Below are 18,447 nucleotides of genomic sequence, written 5' to 3'. Positions count from 1 at the left end.
AGAGATGAAACCACAAAGACCCATTAGCAAAACTGCATTATGCATTTTATTCCAAAGCATTATAAAGTTGATATATTTATCACTGCACAATTGTTTTTGAAACAGAAAAATAGCTCACCCATAAAGTTTGACAAAGTGCATATCATGAGTAGTTGAGGGTCAGTACGACAGGGTCAGTATACGACAGGGTCAGTATACGACAGGGTCAACACTCTGGTGCTACGCAGCAGAGTGGCCTGTAGTATTGTATTTGGCCCAGCAGAGGGAGTTATGGATATTTTACTCTGGTCCATTTGAAAAACCAACAGTTTGTACTGTGACAGTCTATACCTTGAGTTTACATTTTTGAAGAGCAGGGTAGCACCTTTGGTTGATGACAGGGTTACATTCATTGGCAATAACAGAGAAAAAAAGAGATGTCCCAACAGAGCTCTGACAATCTATAGAATTAGCAGTGAAACTGCGTCTGTCTCTCCACCAATCTCTTACACGTCTTGTTCCTCTTATTTCATCCTTTCTTTCAGTGCAGTAAATGTTCTCTTCACCATCATGACACGTTGGTCCAGGGAGTCCCTGGTCAAAGCCATCTTCTAAAGCTCAGTCATAAGACCTTTCAGTTGTGTTTCAAAGCACAGTGTTGATCATGCAGTAAGAAGGGCACGAATACATTTGTACATTTTATTTCATGTACGATGGAAAGGGTTAGTGAGGATGTATGTACAGAAGGACTTCCTGGGTGTAAATGTGAGTGGTTCTAGTTGTGTTTTGGGAGGATGTCTGCATGCAGAACGATGGATGTATTAGTAATGAAACAGTATTAATGCATGATGAAGTGTGTACTGCATGTGTATGAATGACATGTCCACTGGTCAACTTCACTTCCTCAGCAAGGGAAGTGAAGACCCCCTTCACTTTCTCCTCCATCAATCCTCCTTGTGTGTGTATCTCTGTGTGTGTGTACAGTATGTGCATGACATGTCCACCTCTTCCTCATCCTTCTCGGCAGTCTACATAGTTTCCCTTGATCCAGTAGCAGATCTGGGCGTATTTCAGAGGTGTCACCCTCACCGCCACGTTAAACTCCTGCAACGCCCCGTCTCGATCCACCCACTGGTGCCCTGAGAACACCCCGATCACCTTCCTCTCCCAGCGCCGCCTCCTCCGGTCCCACATACGAGCGTAAATCCCCGAGCCGCTGGCCCCGGGCTGGGCATCACAGTGCTGGTAGAGAAGGTCTGGCGTCTCCTCTCCAGCCCGGCAGAACCGGTAGACCAGCTGGCCCGGCCGGTCGTTGTCATAGCCGGAGAACTGGACCCTGCGCCCGGGCAGTTGCTTCGCCGGCGGGGAGACGCCCAGCTTCATGTGGCGTCTTTTGTGGGCCTTCTTGAGCTCTAATAAGGCGTAGTCGTAGTCCATTCCGATGTCGTTGCCGTTGCCCTTGATCCAGCCTTTGGGCACGTGGGTGCGCTTGGCACGAATCCACTGGAACTTCATCTTATCTGGGGGTGATGGATGGGCGTTGGATGCATTGGTGGCAGAGGCAGGATTGGGAGAGTCACGCTGCTTTGGCTTCAGGAAACCCACCCGGAGCTTTTGCGCCCCTTTCACGTAGTTCTTCCCGTCGTGGACGCAGTGGGCGGCGGTCAGAACGTGCCGGTCGCCCACCAGTGTTCCGGAACACCCGGTGGACAGCTTGACCGCTGCCGAGAATGGGTAGTTCAACAGGAAGTCTTGCCCTACGATGCTGAAACGCCCGTCATGGCCAAAGATCTGACGTTTGCGTCGGGAAGGCAGTGCTGGCGTGGTCTGGGGGCGGGCGGTGTACCCGTAGATCCCCACGGCGGTTTCGGTGAGGCGACCGTTGCTATGGAGTGTCTCGTATGACAGGATGCTACGCAGGTCCCAGTAGCTGGGGGGAAGAGCCTTCTTGTGGCATTCCGGGTCACATGGGGAGGTGACGTCCAATCGGGCGTCAGCCTGGAAGTGGGGGGCGGGGCGGTCCTCTGTCACCTGGGGTAAGACCACAGGGACGCGCTGCAGGGGCCATTGGGGCTGGATAGGAGCCACTGGAGGGATGGAGAGGAGGAGGAAGAGGGAGAGGAGGGGAAGGGGGGATGGGATAGAGGGAAAAGAGGCCATAGAGAAGGGAGACCTAGAAGAGGAGAAAGGGAGAGGACAGGTGAGATGTGATGTCACTAAATACCTAGACAGGTGAGATCAAATCAAACTTTATTTGTCACATGCGCCGAATACAACAGGTGTAGACCTTACAGTGAAATGCTTACTTACAAGCCCTTAACCAACAATGCAGTTCAAGAAGAGTTAACAAAATATTTACCAAATAAACTAAAGTATAATAAAAAGTAACATAACAACAACAATGAGGTTATATACACGGGGTACCGGTACCGAGTCAGTGTGCGGGGAACAGGTTAGTTGAGGTAATTTGTACATGTAGGTAGGGGTGAAGTGTGATGTCACTAAATACCTAGACAGGTGAGATGTGGTGAGCTAGTAATACCTAGACAGGTGAGATGTGGGGAGCCAGTAATACCTAGACAGGTGAGATGTGGTGAGCCAGTAATACCTAGACAGGTGAGATGTGGTGAGCTAGTAATACCTAGACAGGTGAGATGTAGTGAGCCAGTAATACCTAGACAGGTGAGATGTGGGGAGCCAGTAATACCTAGACAGGTGAGATGTGGTGAGCTAGTAATACCTAGACAGGTGAGATGTAGTGAGCCAGTAATACCTAGACAGGTGAGATGTGGTGAGCCAGTAATACCTAGACAGGTGAGATGTAGTGAGCCAGTAATACCTAGACAGGTGAGATGTAGTGAGCTAGTAATACCTAGACAGGTGAGATGTAGTGATCCAGTAATACCTAGACTGGTGAGATGTGGGGAGCCAGTAATACCTAGACAGGTGAGATGTGGTGAGCCAGTAATACCTAGACAGGTGAGATGTGGGGAGCCAGTAATACCTAGACAGGTGAGATGTGGTGAGCTAGTAATACCTAGACAGGTGAGATGTGGGGAGCCAGTAATACCTAGACAGGTGAGATGTAGTGAGCCAGTAATACCTAGACAGGTGAGATGTGGTGAGCCAGTAATACCTAGACAGGTGAGATGTGGTGAGCCAGTAATACCTAGACAGGTGAGATGTGGTGAGCCAGTAATACCTAGACAGGTGAGATGTGGGGAGCCAGTAATACCTAGACAGGTGAGATGTGGTGAGCCAGTAACACCTAGACAGGTGAGATGTGGTGAGCCAGTAATACCTAGACAGGTGAGATGTGGTGAGCCAGTAAAACCTAGACAGGTGAGATGTGGTGAGCTAGTAATACCTAGACAGGTGAGATGTGGTGAGCTCGTAATACCTAGACAGGTGAGATGTGGGGAGCCAGTAATACCTAGACAGGTGAGATGTAGTGAGCCAGTAATACCTAGACAGGTGAGATGTGGTGAGCCAGTAATACCTAGACAGGTGAGATGTAGTGAGCCAGTAATACCTAGACAGGTGAGATGTAGTGAGCTAGTAATACCTAGACAGGTGAGATGTAGTGATCCAGTAATACCTAGACTGGTGAGATGTGGGGAGCCAGTAATACCTAGACAGGTGAGATGTGGTGAGCCAGTAATACCTAGACAGGTGAGATGTGGGGAGCCAGTAATACCTAGACAGGTGAGATGTGGTGAGCTAGTAATACCTAGACAGGTGAGATGTGGGGGAGCCAGTAATACCTAGACAGGTGAGATGTAGTGAGCCAGTAATACCTAGACAGGTGAGATGTGGTGAGCCAGTAATACCTAGACAGGTGAGATGTGGTGAGCCAGTAATACCTAGACAGGTGAGATGTGGTGAGCCAGTAACACCTAGACAGGTGAGATGTGGTGAGCCAGTAATACCTAGACAGGTGAGATGTGGTGAGCCAGTAAAACCTAGACAGGTGAGATGTGGTGAGCTAGTAATACCTAGACAGGTGAGATGTGGTGAGCTCGTAATACCTAGACAGGTGAGATGTGGGGAGCCAGTAATACCTAGACATGTGAGATGTGGTGAGCCAGTAACACCTAGACAGGTGAGATGTGGGGAGCTAGTAATACCTAGACAGGTGAGATGTGGTGAGCTAGTAATACCTAGACAGGTGAGATGTGGTGAGCCAGTAATACCTAGACAGGTGAGATGTGGTGAGCTAGTAATACCTAGACAGGTGAGATGTAGTGAGCCAGTAATACCTAGACAGGTGAGATGTGGTGAGCCAGTAACACCTAGACAGGTGAGATGTGGGGAGCCAGTAATACCTAGACAGGTGAGATGTAGTGAGCCATTAATACCTAGACAGGTGAGATGTAGTGAGCCAGTAAAACCTAGACAGGTGAGATGTGGGGAGCCATTAATACCTAGACAGGTGAGATGTAGTGAGCCAGTAAAACCTAGACAGGTGAGATGTGGGGAGCCAGTAATACCTAGACAGGTGAGATGTGGTGAGCCAGTAACACCTAGACAGGTGAGATGTGGGGAGCCATTAATACCTAGACAGGTGAGATGTAGTGAGCCAGTAAAACCTAGACAGGTGAGATGTGGGGAGCCAGTAATACCTAGACAGGTGAGATGTGGTGAGCCAGTAATACCTAGACAGGTGAGATGTGGTGAGCCAGTAATACCTAGACAGGTGAGATGTAGTGAGCCAGTAACACCTAGACAGGTGAGATGTAGTGATCCAGTAATACCTAGACAGGTGAGATGTGGTGAGCCAGTAATACCTAGGCAGGTGAGATGTGGTGAGCTAGTAATACCTAGACAGGTGAGATGTAGTGATCCAGTAATACCTAGACAGGTGAGATGTAGTGATCCAGTAATACCTAGACAGTTGAGATGTGGTGAGCTAGTAATACCTACACAGGTGAGATGTGGTGAGCCAGTAATACCTAGACAGGTGAGATGTAGTGATGCAGTAATACCTAGACAGGTGAGATGTGGGGAGCCAGTAATACCTAGACAGGTGAGATGTGGTGAGCCAGTAATACCTAGACAGGTGAGATGTGGTGAGCTAGTAATACCTAGACAGGTGAGATGTAGTGAGCCAGTAATACCTAGACAGGTGAGATGTGGGGAGCCAGTAATACCTAGACAGGTGAGATGTGGTGAGCTAGTAATACCTAGACAGGTGAGATGTAGTGAGCCAGTAATACCTAGACAGGTGAGATGTGGTGAGCCAGTAATACCTAGACAGGTGAGATGTAGTGAGCCAGTAATACCTAGACAGGTGAGATGTAGTGAGCTAGTAATACCTAGACAGGTGAGATGTAGTGATCCAGTAATACCTAGACTGGTGAGATGTGGGGAGCCAGTAATACCTAGACAGGTGAGATGTGGTGAGCCAGTAATACCTAGACAGGTGAGATGTGGGGAGCCAGTAATACCTAGACAGGTGAGATGTGGTGAGCTAGTAATACCTAGACAGGTGAGATGTGGGGAGCCAGTAATACCTAGACAGGTGAGATGTAGTGAGCCAGTAATACCTAGACAGGTGAGATGTGGTGAGCCAGTAATACCTAGACAGGTGAGATGTGGTGAGCCAGTAATACCTAGACAGGTGAGATGTGGGGAGCCAGTAATACCTAGACAGGTGAGATGTGGTGAGCCAGTAACACCTAGACAGGTGAGATGTGGTGAGCCAGTAATACCTAGACAGGTGAGATGTGGTGAGCCAGTAAAACCTAGACAGGTGAGATGTGGTGAGCTAGTAATACCTAGACAGGTGAGATGTGGTGAGCTCGTAATACCTAGACAGGTGAGATGTGGGGAGCCAGTAATACCTAGACAGGTGAGATGTAGTGAGCCAGTAATACCTAGACAGGTGAGATGTGGTGAGCCAGTAATACCTAGACAGGTGAGATGTAGTGAGCCAGTAATACCTAGACAGGTGAGATGTAGTGAGCTAGTAATACCTAGACAGGTGAGATGTAGTGATCCAGTAATACCTAGACTGGTGAGATGTGGGGAGCCAGTAATACCTAGACAGGTGAGATGTGGTGAGCCAGTAATACCTAGACAGGTGAGATGTGGGGAGCCAGTAATACCTAGACAGGTGAGATGTGGTGAGCTAGTAATACCTAGACAGGTGAGATGTGGGGAGCCAGTAATACCTAGACAGGTGAGATGTAGTGAGCCAGTAATACCTAGACAGGTGAGATGTGGTGAGCCAGTAATACCTAGACAGGTGAGATGTGGTGAGCCAGTAATACCTAGACAGGTGAGATGTGGTGAGCCAGTAACACCTAGACAGGTGAGATGTGGTGAGCCAGTAATACCTAGACAGGTGAGATGTGGTGAGCCAGTAAAACCTAGACAGGTGAGATGTGGTGAGCTAGTAATACCTAGACAGGTGAGATGTGGTGAGCTCGTAATACCTAGACAGGTGAGATGTGGGGAGCCAGTAATACCTAGACATGTGAGATGTGGTGAGCCAGTAACACCTAGACAGGTGAGATGTGGGGAGCCAGTAATACCTAGACAGGTGAGATGTAGTGAGCCATTAATACCTAGACAGGTGAGATGTAGTGAGCCAGTAAAACCTAGACAGGTGAGATGTGGGGAGCCAGTAATACCTAGACAGGTGAGATGTGGTGAGCCAGTAACACCTAGACAGGTGAGATGTGGGGAGCCAGTAATACCTAGACAGGTGAGATGTAGTGAGCCATTAATACCTAGACAGGTGAGATGTAGTGAGCCAGTAAAACCTAGACAGGTGAGATGTGGGGAGCCAGTAATACCTAGACAGGTGAGATGTGGTGAGCCAGTAATACCTAGACAGGTGAGATGTGGTGAGCCAGTAATACCTAGACAGGTGAGATGTAGTGAGCCAGTAACACCTAGACAGGTGAGATGTAGTGATCCAGTAATACCTAGACAGGTGAGATGTGGTGAGCCAGTAATACCTAGGCAGGTGAGATGTGGTGAGCTAGTAATACCTAGACAGGTGAGATGTAGTGATCCAGTAATACCTAGACAGGTGAGATGTAGTGATCCAGTAATACCTAGACAGTTGAGATGTGGTGAGCTAGTAATACCTACACAGGTGAGATGTGGTGAGCCAGTAATACTTAGACAGGTGAGATGTAGTGATGCAGTAATACCTAGACAGGTGAGATGTGGGGAGCCAGTAATACCTAGACAGGTGAGATTTGGTGAGCCAGTAATACCTAGACAGGTGAGATGTGGTGAGCTAGTAATACCTAGACAGGTGAGATGTAGTGAGCCAGTAATACCTAGACAGGTGAGATGTGGGGAGCCAGTAATACCTAGACAGGTGAGATGTGGTGAGCTAGTAATACCTAGACAGGTGAGATGTAGTGAGCCAGTAATACCTAGACAGGTGAGATGTGGTGAGCCAGTAATACCTAGACAGGTGAGATGTAGTGAGCCAGTAATACCTAGACAGGTGAGATGTAGTGAGCTAGTAATACCTAGACAGGTGAGATGTAGTGATCCAGTAATACCTAGACTGGTGAGATGTGGGGAGCCAGTAATACCTAGACAGGTGAGATGTGGTGAGCCAGTAATACCTAGACAGGTGAGATGTGGGGAGCCAGTAATACCTAGACAGGTGAGATGTGGTGAGCTAGTAATACCTAGACAGGTGAGATGTGGGGAGCCAGTAATACCTAGACAGGTGAGATGTAGTGAGCCAGTAATACCTAGACAGGTGAGATGTGGTGAGCCAGTAATACCTAGACAGGTGAGATGTGGTGAGCCAGTAATACCTAGACAGGTGAGATGTGGGGAGCCAGTAATACCTAGACAGGTGAGATGTGGTGAGCCAGTAACACCTAGACAGGTGAGATGTGGTGAGCCAGTAATACCTAGACAGGTGAGATGTGGTGAGCCAGTAAAACCTAGACAGGTGAGATGTGGTGAGCTAGTAATACCTAGACAGGTGAGATGTGGTGAGCTCGTAATACCTAGACAGGTGAGATGTGGGGAGCCAGTAATACCTAGACAGGTGAGATGTAGTGAGCCAGTAATACCTAGACAGGTGAGATGTGGTGAGCCAGTAATACCTAGACAGGTGAGATGTAGTGAGCCAGTAATACCTAGACAGGTGAGATGTAGTGAGCTAGTAATACCTAGACAGGTGAGATGTAGTGATCCAGTAATACCTAGACTGGTGAGATGTGGGGAGCCAGTAATACCTAGACAGGTGAGATGTGGTGAGCCAGTAATACCTAGACAGGTGAGATGTGGGGAGCCAGTAATACCTAGACAGGTGAGATGTGGTGAGCTAGTAATACCTAGACAGGTGAGATGTGGGGAGCCAGTAATACCTAGACAGGTGAGATGTAGTGAGCCAGTAATACCTAGACAGGTGAGATGTGGTGAGCCAGTAATACCTAGACAGGTGAGATGTGGTGAGCCAGTAATACCTAGACAGGTGAGATGTGGTGAGCCAGTAACACCTAGACAGGTGAGATGTGGTGAGCCAGTAATACCTAGACAGGTGAGATGTGGTGAGCCAGTAAAACCTAGACAGGTGAGATGTGGTGAGCTAGTAATACCTAGACAGGTGAGATGTGGTGAGCTCGTAATACCTAGACAGGTGAGATGTGGGGAGCCAGTAATACCTAGACATGTGAGATGTGGTGAGCCAGTAACACCTAGACAGGTGAGATGTGGGGAGCTAGTAATACCTAGACAGGTGAGATGTGGTGAGCTAGTAATACCTAGACAGGTGAGATGTGGTGAGCCAGTAATACCTAGACAGGTGAGATGTGGTGAGCTAGTAATACCTAGACAGGTGAGATGTAGTGAGCCAGTAATACCTAGACAGGTGAGATGTGGTGAGCCAGTAACACCTAGACAGGTGAGATGTGGGGAGCCAGTAATACCTAGACAGGTGAGATGTAGTGAGCCATTAATACCTAGACAGGTGAGATGTAGTGAGCCAGTAAAACCTAGACAGGTGAGATGTGGGGAGCCAGTAATACCTAGACAGGTGAGATGTGGTGAGCCAGTAACACCTAGACAGGTGAGATGTGGGGAGCCAGTAATACCTAGACAGGTGAGATGTAGTGAGCCATTAATACCTAGACAGGTGAGATGTAGTGAGCCAGTAAAACCTAGACAGGTGAGATGTGGGGAGCCAGTAATACCTAGACAGGTGAGATGTGGTGAGCCAGTAATACCTAGACAGGTGAGATGTGGTGAGCCAGTAATACCTAGACAGGTGAGATGTAGTGAGCCAGTAACACCTAGACAGGTGAGATGTAGTGATCCAGTAATACCTAGACAGGTGAGATGTGGTGAGCCAGTAATACCTAGGCAGGTGAGATGTGGTGAGCTAGTAATACCTAGACAGGTGAGATGTAGTGATCCAGTAATACCTAGACAGGTGAGATGTAGTGATCCAGTAATACCTAGACAGGTGAGATGTGGTGAGCTAGTAATACCTACACAGGTGAGATGTGGTGAGCCAGTAATACCTAGACAGGTGAGATGTAGTGATGCAGTAATACCTAGACAGGTGAGATGTGGGGAGCCAGTAATACCTAGACAGGTGAGATGTGGTGAGCCAGTAATACCTAGACAGGTGAGATGTGGTGAGCTAGTAATACCTAGACAGGTGAGATGTAGTGAGCCAGTAATACCTAGACAGGTGAGATGTGGGGAGCCAGTAATACCTAGACAGGTGAGATGTGGTGAGCTAGTAATACCTAGACAGGTGAGATGTAGTGAGCCAGTAATACCTAGACAGGTGAGATGTGGTGAGCCAGTAATACCTAGACAGGTGAGATGTAGTGAGCTAGTAATACCTAGACAGGTGAGATGTGGTGAGCTCGTAATACCTAGACAGGTGAGATGTGGGGAGCCAGTAATACCTAGACAGGTGAGATGTAGTGAGCCAGTAATACCTAGACAGGTGAGACGTGGTGAGCCAGTAATACCTAGACAGGTGAGATGTAGTGAGCCAGTAATACCTAGACAGGTGAGATGTAGTGAGCTAGTAATACCTAGACAGGTGAGATGTAGTGATCCAGTAATACCTAGACTGGTGAGATGTGGGGAGCCAGTAATACCTAGACAGGTGAGATGTGGTGAGCCAGTAATACCTAGACAGGTGAGATGTGGGGAGCCAGTAATACCTAGACAGGTGAGATGTGGTGAGCTAGTAATACCTAGACAGGTGAGATGTGGGGAGCCAGTAATACCTAGACAGGTGAGATGTAGTGAGCCAGTAATACCTAGACAGGTGAGATGTGGTGAGCCAGTAATACCTAGACAGGTGAGATGTGGTGAGCCAGTAATACCTAGACAGGTGAGATGTGGTGAGCCAGTAACACCTAGACAGGTGAGATGTGGTGAGCCAGTAATACCTAGACAGGTGAGATGTGGTGAGCCAGTAAAACCTAGACAGGTGAGATGTGGTGAGCTAGTAATACCTAGACAGGTGAGATGTGGTGAGCTCGTAATACCTAGACAGGTGAGATGTGGGGAGCCAGTAATACCTAGACATGTGAGATGTGGTGAGCCAGTAACACCTAGACAGGTGAGATGTGGGGAGCTAGTAATACCTAGACAGGTGAGATGTGGTGAGCTAGTAATACCTAGACAGGTGAGATGTGGTGAGCCAGTAATACCTAGACAGGTGAGATGTGGTGAGCTAGTAATACCTAGACAGGTGAGATGTAGTGAGCCAGTAATACCTAGACAGGTGAGATGTGGTGAGCCAGTAACACCTAGACAGGTGAGATGTGGGGAGCCAGTAATACCTAGACAGGTGAGATGTAGTGAGCCATTAATACCTAGACAGGTGAGATGTAGTGAGCCAGTAAAACCTAGACAGGTGAGATGTGGGGAGCCAGTAATACCTAGACAGGTGAGATGTGGTGAGCCAGTAACACCTAGACAGGTGAGATGTGGGGAGCCAGTAATACCTAGACAGGTGAGATGTAGTGAGCCATTAATACCTAGACAGGTGAGATGTAGTGAGCCAGTAAAACCTAGACAGGTGAGATGTGGGGAGCCAGTAATACCTAGACAGGTGAGATGTGGTGAGCCAGTAATACCTAGACAGGTGAGATGTGGTGAGCCAGTAATACCTAGACAGGTGAGATGTAGTGAGCCAGTAACACCTAGACAGGTGAGATGTAGTGATCCAGTAATACCTAGACAGGTGAGATGTGGTGAGCCAGTAATACCTAGGCAGGTGAGATGTGGTGAGCTAGTAATACCTAGACAGGTGAGATGTAGTGATCCAGTAATACCTAGACAGGTGAGATGTAGTGATCCAGTAATACCTAGACAGTTGAGATGTGGTGAGCTAGTAATACCTACACAGGTGAGATGTGGTGAGCCAGTAATACCTAGACAGGTGAGATGTAGTGATGCAGTAATACCTAGACAGGTGAGATGTGGGGAGCCAGTAATACCTAGACAGGTGAGATGTAGTGAGCCAGTAATACCTAGACAGGTGAGATGTCGGGAGCCAGTAATACATTAAGGGTCTTTCAGCTGATAAAACAGACCATTCTCTCACTGTTACATATGATTTAGTATTTGTTTATATGATGATGCTATTTCTTATACTAGTCATGCTGTCTATAGACACTGTAGTTCTGCTGCAGCGAGCAAGAGACCAGAGAGTTCTGTAGTTCTGCTGCAGCAATCAGAGAGATCTGTAGTTCTGCTGCAGTCACCAGAGAGATCTGTAGTTCTGCTGCAGTCACCAGAGAGATCTGTATTTCTGCTGCAGCGACCAGAGAAACCTGTAGTTCTGCTGCAGTGACCAGAGAGATCTGTAGTTCTGCTGCAGTGACCAGAGAGACCTGTAGTTCTGCTGCAGTCACCAGAGAGACCTGTAGTTCTGCTGCAGCGATCAGAGAGATCTGTAGTTCTGATGCAGTGAGCAGAGAGATCAGAGAGATCTGTAGTTCTGCTGCAGCAACCAGAGAGATCAGAGAGATCTGTAGTTCTGCTGCATTGATCAGAGAGATTTGTACTTCTGCTGCAGCGATCAGAGAGACCTGTAGTTCTGCTGCGGCGATCAGAGAGATCTGCAGTTCGCCTGCAGTGACCAGAGAGATCTGTAGTTCTGCTGCAGTGACCAGAAAGATCTGTAGTTCTGCTGCAGCGATCAGAGAGATCTGTAGTTCTGCTGCAGTGACCAGAGAGATCTGTAGTTCTGCTGCATTGATCAGAGAGATCAGAGAGATCTGTACTTCTGCTGCAGCGATCAGAGAGACCTGTAGTTCTGCTGCAGTGACCAGAGAGACCTGTAGTTCTGCTGCAGTGACCAGAGAGATCCGAGAGATCTGTACTTCTGCTGCAGTGATCAGAGAGACCTTTAGTTCTGCTGCAGTGACCAGAGAGACCTGTAGTTCTGCTGCAGTGACCAGAGAGACCTGGAGTTCTGCTGCAGTGACCAAAGGGACCAGAGAGATCTGTAGTTCTGCTGCCACGATCAGAGAGATCTGTAGTTCTGCTGCCACGATCAGAGAGATCTGTAGTTCTGCTGCCGCGATCAGAGAGATCTGTAGTTCTGCTGCAGTGACCAGAGAGATCTGTAGTTCTGCTGCAGTGACCTGAGAGATCTGTAGTTCTGCTGCAGCGACCAGAGAGATCAGAGAGATCTGTAGTTCTGCTGCAGTGACCAGAGAGATCTGTAGTTCTGCTGCAGCGATCAGAGAGATCTGTAGTTCTGCTGCAGTGACCAGAGAGACCTGTAGTTCTGCTGCATTGACCAGAGAGATCTGTAGTTCTACTGCAGTGACCAGAGAGATCTGTAGTTCTGCTGCAGTGACCAGAGAGATCTGTAGTTCTGCTGCAGCGACCAGAGAGATCAGAGAGATCTGTAGTTCTGCTGCAGCGATCAGAGAGATCTGTAGTTCTGCTGGAGCGACCAGACAGATCTGTAGTTCTGCTGCAGCAACCAGAGAGATCAGAGAGATCTGTAGTTCTGCTGCAGTGACCAGACAGATCTGTAGTTCTGCTGCAGCGATCAGATAGATCTGTAGTTCTGCTGCATTGATCAGAGAGACCTGTAGTTCTGCTGCATTGATCAGAGAGATCTGTAGTTTTGCTGCAGTGACCAGAGAGATCTGTAGTTCTGCTGCAGCGATCAGAGAGACCTGTTGTTCTGCTGCAGCGATCAGAGAGACCTGCAGTTCTGCTGCAGTGACCAGAGAGACCTGTAGTTCTGCTGCAGTTACCAGAGAGACCTGTAGTTCTGCTGCAGCGATCAGAGAGACCTGTAGTTATGCTGCAGTGACCAGAGAGACCTGTAGTCCTGCTGCAGTGACCAGAGACATCTGAAGTTCTGCTGCAGTGACCAGAGAGATCTGTAGTTCTGCTGCAGCGATCAGAGAGACATGTAGTTCTGCTGCAGTGATCAGAGAGATCTGTAGTTCTGCTACAGTGACCAAAGGGACCAGAAAGATCTGTTGTTCTGCTGCAGCGATCAGAGAGATCTGAAAGTTCTGCTGCAGTGACCAGAGAGATCTGTAGCTCTGCTGCAGTGACCAGAGAGATCTGTAGTTCTGCTGCAGCGATCAGAGAGATCTGTAGTTTTGCTGCAGCGATCAGAGAGACCTGTAGTTCTGCTGCAGCGATCAGAGAGACCTGTAGTTCTGCTGCAGTGACCAGAGAGATCTGTAGTTCTGCTGCAGTGACCAGAGAGACCTGTAGTTCTGCTGCAGTGACCAGAGAGATCTGTAGTTCTGCTGCAGTGACCAGAGAGATCTGTAGTTCTGCTGCAGCGATCAGAGAGATCTGTAGTTCTGCTGCAGCGATCAGAGAGACCTGTAGTTCTGCTGCAGTGACCAGAGAGATCTGTAGTTCTGCTGCAGTGACCAGAGAGACCTGTAGTTCTGCTGCAGTGACCAGAGAGATCTGTAGTTCTGCTGCAGTGACCAGAGAGATCTGTAGTTCTGCTGCAGTGACCAGAGAGATCTGTAGTTCTGCTGCAGCGATCAGAGAGATCTGTAGTTCTGCTGGAGCGACCAAACAGATCTGTAGTTCTGCTGCAGCAACCAGAGAGATCAGCGAGATCTGTAGTTCTGCTGCAGCGATCAGATAGATCTGTAGTTCTGCTGCATTGATCAGAGAGACCTGTAGTTCTGCTGCATTGATCAGAGAGATCAGAGAGATCTGTAGTTCTGCTGCAGTGACCAGAGAGATCTGTAGTTCTGCTGCAGTGACCAGAGAGATCTGTAGTTCTGCTGCAGCGACCAGAGAGATCAGAGAGATCTGTAGTTCTGCTGCAGCGATCAGAGAGATCTGTAGTTCTGCTGGAGCGACCAGACAGATCTGTAGTTCTGCTGCAGCAACCAGAGAGATCAGAGAGATCTGTAGTTCTGCTGCAGTGACCAGACAGATCTGTAGTTCTGCTGCAGCGATCAGAGAGACCTGCAGTTCTGCTGCAGTGACCAGAGAGACCTGTAGTTCTGCTGCAGTGACCAGAGAGACCTGTAGTTCTGCTGCAGCGATCAGAGAGACCTGTAGTTCTGCTGCAGTGACCAGAGAGACCTGTAGTTCTGCTGCAGTGACCAGAGAGATCTGAAGTTCTGCTGCAGTGACCAGAGAGATCTGTAGTTCTGCTGCAGCGATCAGAGAGACATGTAGTTCTGCTGCAGTGATCAGAGAGATCTGTAGTTCTGCTACAGTGACCAAAGGGACCAGAAAGATCTGTTGTTCTGCTGCAGCGATCAGAGAGATCTGTAGTTCTGCTGCAGTGATCAGAGAGATCTGTAGTTCTGCTGCAGTGACCAGAGAGATCTGTAGTTCTGCTGCAGCGATCAGAGAGATCTGTAGTTCTGCTGCAGCGATCAGAGAGACCTGTAGTTCTGCTGCAGCGATCAGAGAGACCTGTAGTTCTGCTGCAGTGACCAGAGAGACCTGTAGTTCTGCTGCAGTGACCAGAGAGATCTGTAGTTCTGCTGCAGTGACCAGAGAGATCTGTAGTTCTGCTGCAGCGATCAGAGAGATCTGCAGTTCTGCTGCAGTGACCAGAGAGACCTGTAGTTCTGCTGCAGTGACCAGAGAGATCTGTAGTTCTGCTGCAGTGACCAGAGAAACCTGTAGTTCTGCTGCAGTGACCAGAGATATCTGTAGTTCTGCTGCAGCGATCAGAGAGACCTGTAGTTCTGCTGCAGTGACCAGAGAGATCAGAGCCCTTCTGAATGTGACCGGATGTCTGGACCGTCAGTCACAGTGGCTGGGAAACATTCTCCAACCCAGACCCGGCGAGCCCTGCATCATATTTTTAGCCACCAGACTGGGGGGGGGGGTTGTGTGCACAAGGGACTAAGATTTCTGCCTTAGGAATTTTGAGCTGCGGTGGAATTCAGCCAAGCAGTTACACAACTTCCACTGTTTTAATATGGCTTAAAAATGTCCTTCCCCTGGGGTTAAAGGTTAGAGGTCAGGTGCTCTATTCAGCGCAGGGCAGCGCTGGAGGAAAGTTCCAGAGGCTGGGAGGGTGAGGATGCTGTGTTCGCTGTGTCAAGTAGGAGGAAACTCTCACTGTGTGGTTATGTCCCAAATGGCACCCTATTCCCTATATACCCAAATGGCACCCTATTCCCTATATAGTACACTATTTTTGACCAGTTCTCTATGGGGTTCTAGTCAAAAGTAGTGCACTTCATAGGGAATAGAGTACTCTGCCTCAGAGTCGTCACCAGTACAGACCAGAAGCAGGGACTGTATAGTAGTCTTTCAGTACAGACTGGAAGCAGGGACTGTATAGTAGTCTTTCAGTACAGACTGGAAGCAGGAACTGTATAGTAGTCTTTCAGTACAGACTGGAAGCAGGGACTGTATGGTAGTCTTTCAGTACAGACTGGAAGCAGGGACTGTATAGTAGTCTATCATACTGGTTCTATCAACTAGATTTATCCATAGGAATACAGCAGGCTGTAGAACAGTCTGCAGGGGTGGTGGCTTGTCCGTGGTAAAAAAATGCTTAGGTTTGTAAAGCACAGTGGTAGGATCAGGCAACCAACCCCTAAAGTGATGGTTCATTAATAAACATGTAATAACTTCCAATGAATGAAGTCATTCTGAATAAGAACATGTGTATAAACTATAGCCAACAGTAGCCTACTTGCATCTATCTGTATGCCTTCAAGTCCTGGACAGTAGAAATGTCCTGAACCTGTTTTATGAACAAACAAACGGGAAGTACTGGTTAAAACAGTATCTCTTTTCTTCTGATTATCTCTTATCTCCATGACGTCAGCCAATACTTTGGGAATCTGATGTATGGGCTAAAATAACACGATAAAGAGTGATAATGACCTTTGCACTTTGTTATTAACAGATATCAACACAGTGTCCAAAACACGAACGTTTGCATTCTAAATGTTGATGAAACTTTGTTTCACCATCGCTCACATATGACTATAGATATAAGTTTAAATCTGCTTGGGCATGAATTATTCCAGAACTTCTCAAAGAGTCTCGCTCAGATGCTCCCCGTGCTCATTAGCCTACACTGGACGCCTGAATAGGTAATTATATAGGAATGGTGGTGGTGGTGAATAATAACCTAGATCACGCAGACATGAAATAAGAGGCTGTAAAAGGTGAAAATCCTTACCCACGGAGCGCTTCAACCCACGTACGCTTGGTTTGCATTGGCAAGTGGCACGCGATGGGGGTCTGGGGAAGCTGCGGTTGTTGCTGCTACCGCGCGGACATCAGAGGGGCATCGGTGCGATAACGCGGGTGCTGCGAAGGGGTGGAAGTAAAACTAGTCCTTTCAAAAAGTAGATCCTTACATCAGGAGAGAGGAGGTCAAATGAAAACGATGTATTCTCTCAAAAGATTTCCGAAGGCAACCGGTCCGCTGTAGACGCCCCTCCATTGAAACAGGCGCTCACTCGGTGGATTCTAACCGGAGTTTAATGACCACCAGCAAAAGCTACTGCCTCTGCTATAACCGGCCCGGTCACGTGGCTGATGATATTTTGCTTGTCATTTGCATGGCAACGATTTACGCTGACAAACAATATCAGAGATGAGGAAACTATTTGTTGTTGATTTATTTATGAACCTTCCCCCACTGAATTCTGATATTATTTCCAGAATTTTTGTATTCAGACTAAAGGCATGCATCAGTGAATATTCAGTTACAGTATGACACATGTCATCATCATCATCAACATCAATCATCATAATTCTTTGCACCTGTTAGTGTTTTCAGATTATGATTTTGTGATACTGAATGTGAAGCTGGAGTTAGTGCCCTGCAGTGTTAAAACAATTAGGGTGTGGACTGAAGGAATGGAGAAAGAGAAGGAGAGAAGAATAGAGAGAGCAAAGGTGAGGAAGTGAAGAATAAGAGGAGGAAGTGAAGAAGGGAGGGAGGAATACATAGCAGGAGAAGGGAGGGAGGAGTACATAGCAGGAGAAGGGAGGGAGGAATACATAGCAGGAGAAGGGAGGGAGGAATACATAGCAGGAGAAGGGAGGGAGGAATACATAGCAGGAGAAGGGAGGGAGGAATACATAGCAGGAGAAGGGAGGGAGGAATACATAGCAGAGGCATTAGATGAAAGACTTCTCTGTGTTCTAGAACTGTCTATGTCTCCATGGTACCACTGAAGACTGCATACTGCAATCCCAAGCTTCTATTGTCACCCACCTACTCCTAGTTACTGCTCTGTCACAACACGCACACACACTCCTAGTCATCGCTCTGGCAGGACACCCACACACGGACTGAAGAACACACACACACACACACACACACACACACACACACACACACACACACACACACACACACACACACACACACACACACACACACACACACACACACACACACAGATTTGACAGGACACACACATTGCTCTCTGCACACACACACACACACACACACACACACACACACACACACACACACACACTTTACTGGTTTCAGGCGTTAGCCTCCGTGACAGTCAACACACAGCAGGGTTTCTTCAACTGTACTACCCACATGTTGCCCTTCTGGCCTGAATCCAGAACTAAAACTACAATTACAATGACAACAAGGTAATAAAACTGAACACACAGTTTACAGAGGTGTATAGTGTTGTTTATAACAGTATCATACTGTCGTTACCCATATCTGGTGTTGTTTATAACAGTATCATGCTGTCGTTACCCATATCTAGTGGTGTTTATAACAGTATCATGCTGTCGTTACCCATATCTAGTGTTTATAACAGTATCATGCTGTCGTTACCCATATCTAGTGTTTATAACAGTATCATGCTGTCGTTACCCATATCTAGTGGTGTTTATACAGTATCATACTGTTTTTACCCATATCTAGTGGTGTTTATACAGTATCATACTGTCGTTACCCATATCTAGTGGTGTTTATAACAGTATCATGCTGTGGTTACCCATATCTAGTGTTGTTTATAACAGTATCATACTGTCGTTACCCAGATC

At 47.8% G+C, this 18,447-nt stretch overlaps 1 protein-coding gene across 1 annotated transcript; it reads right to left on the bottom strand.

Annotated features, from left to right (window-relative positions):
- Positions 1–23: 23 nt before the first annotated feature.
- Positions 24–16,920, bottom strand: LOC106598227 (serine protease 23). Its single transcript, XM_045699490.1, has 2 exons — positions 16,601–16,920; positions 24–2,152 (listed from the first exon to the last, which is right to left on the bottom strand). Exons 1-2 carry the CDS (start codon positions 16,636–16,638, stop codon positions 991–993), a joined length of 1,200 nt encoding a protein of 399 aa, XP_045555446.1. The 5' UTR covers positions 16,639–16,920; the 3' UTR covers positions 24–990.
- Between the last annotated feature and the right edge of the window lie 1,527 nt (positions 16,921–18,447).

This window comes from Salmo salar, chromosome ssa17 (assembly GCF_905237065.1).
Source record: "Salmo salar chromosome ssa17, Ssal_v3.1, whole genome shotgun sequence".
In the NCBI taxonomy this organism is placed as follows: Eukaryota; Metazoa; Chordata; class Actinopteri; order Salmoniformes; family Salmonidae; genus Salmo; species Salmo salar.
The sequence above is the reverse complement of the archived record's forward strand: the minus strand, read 5'-3'. Positions and strand labels throughout refer to the sequence as shown.

Excerpts from the sequence above, each read along its gene's own strand:
- LOC106598227 (XM_045699490.1), bottom strand. The coding sequence starts at position 16,638 with ATGCAAACCAAGCGTACGTGGGTTGAAGCGCTCCGTGG. Across the intron at positions 2,153-16,600 it reads TGGGTTGAAGCGCTCCGTGG|GTCTCCCTTCTCTATGGCCT; the intron begins GTAAGGATTTTC and ends CTCCTCTTCTAG.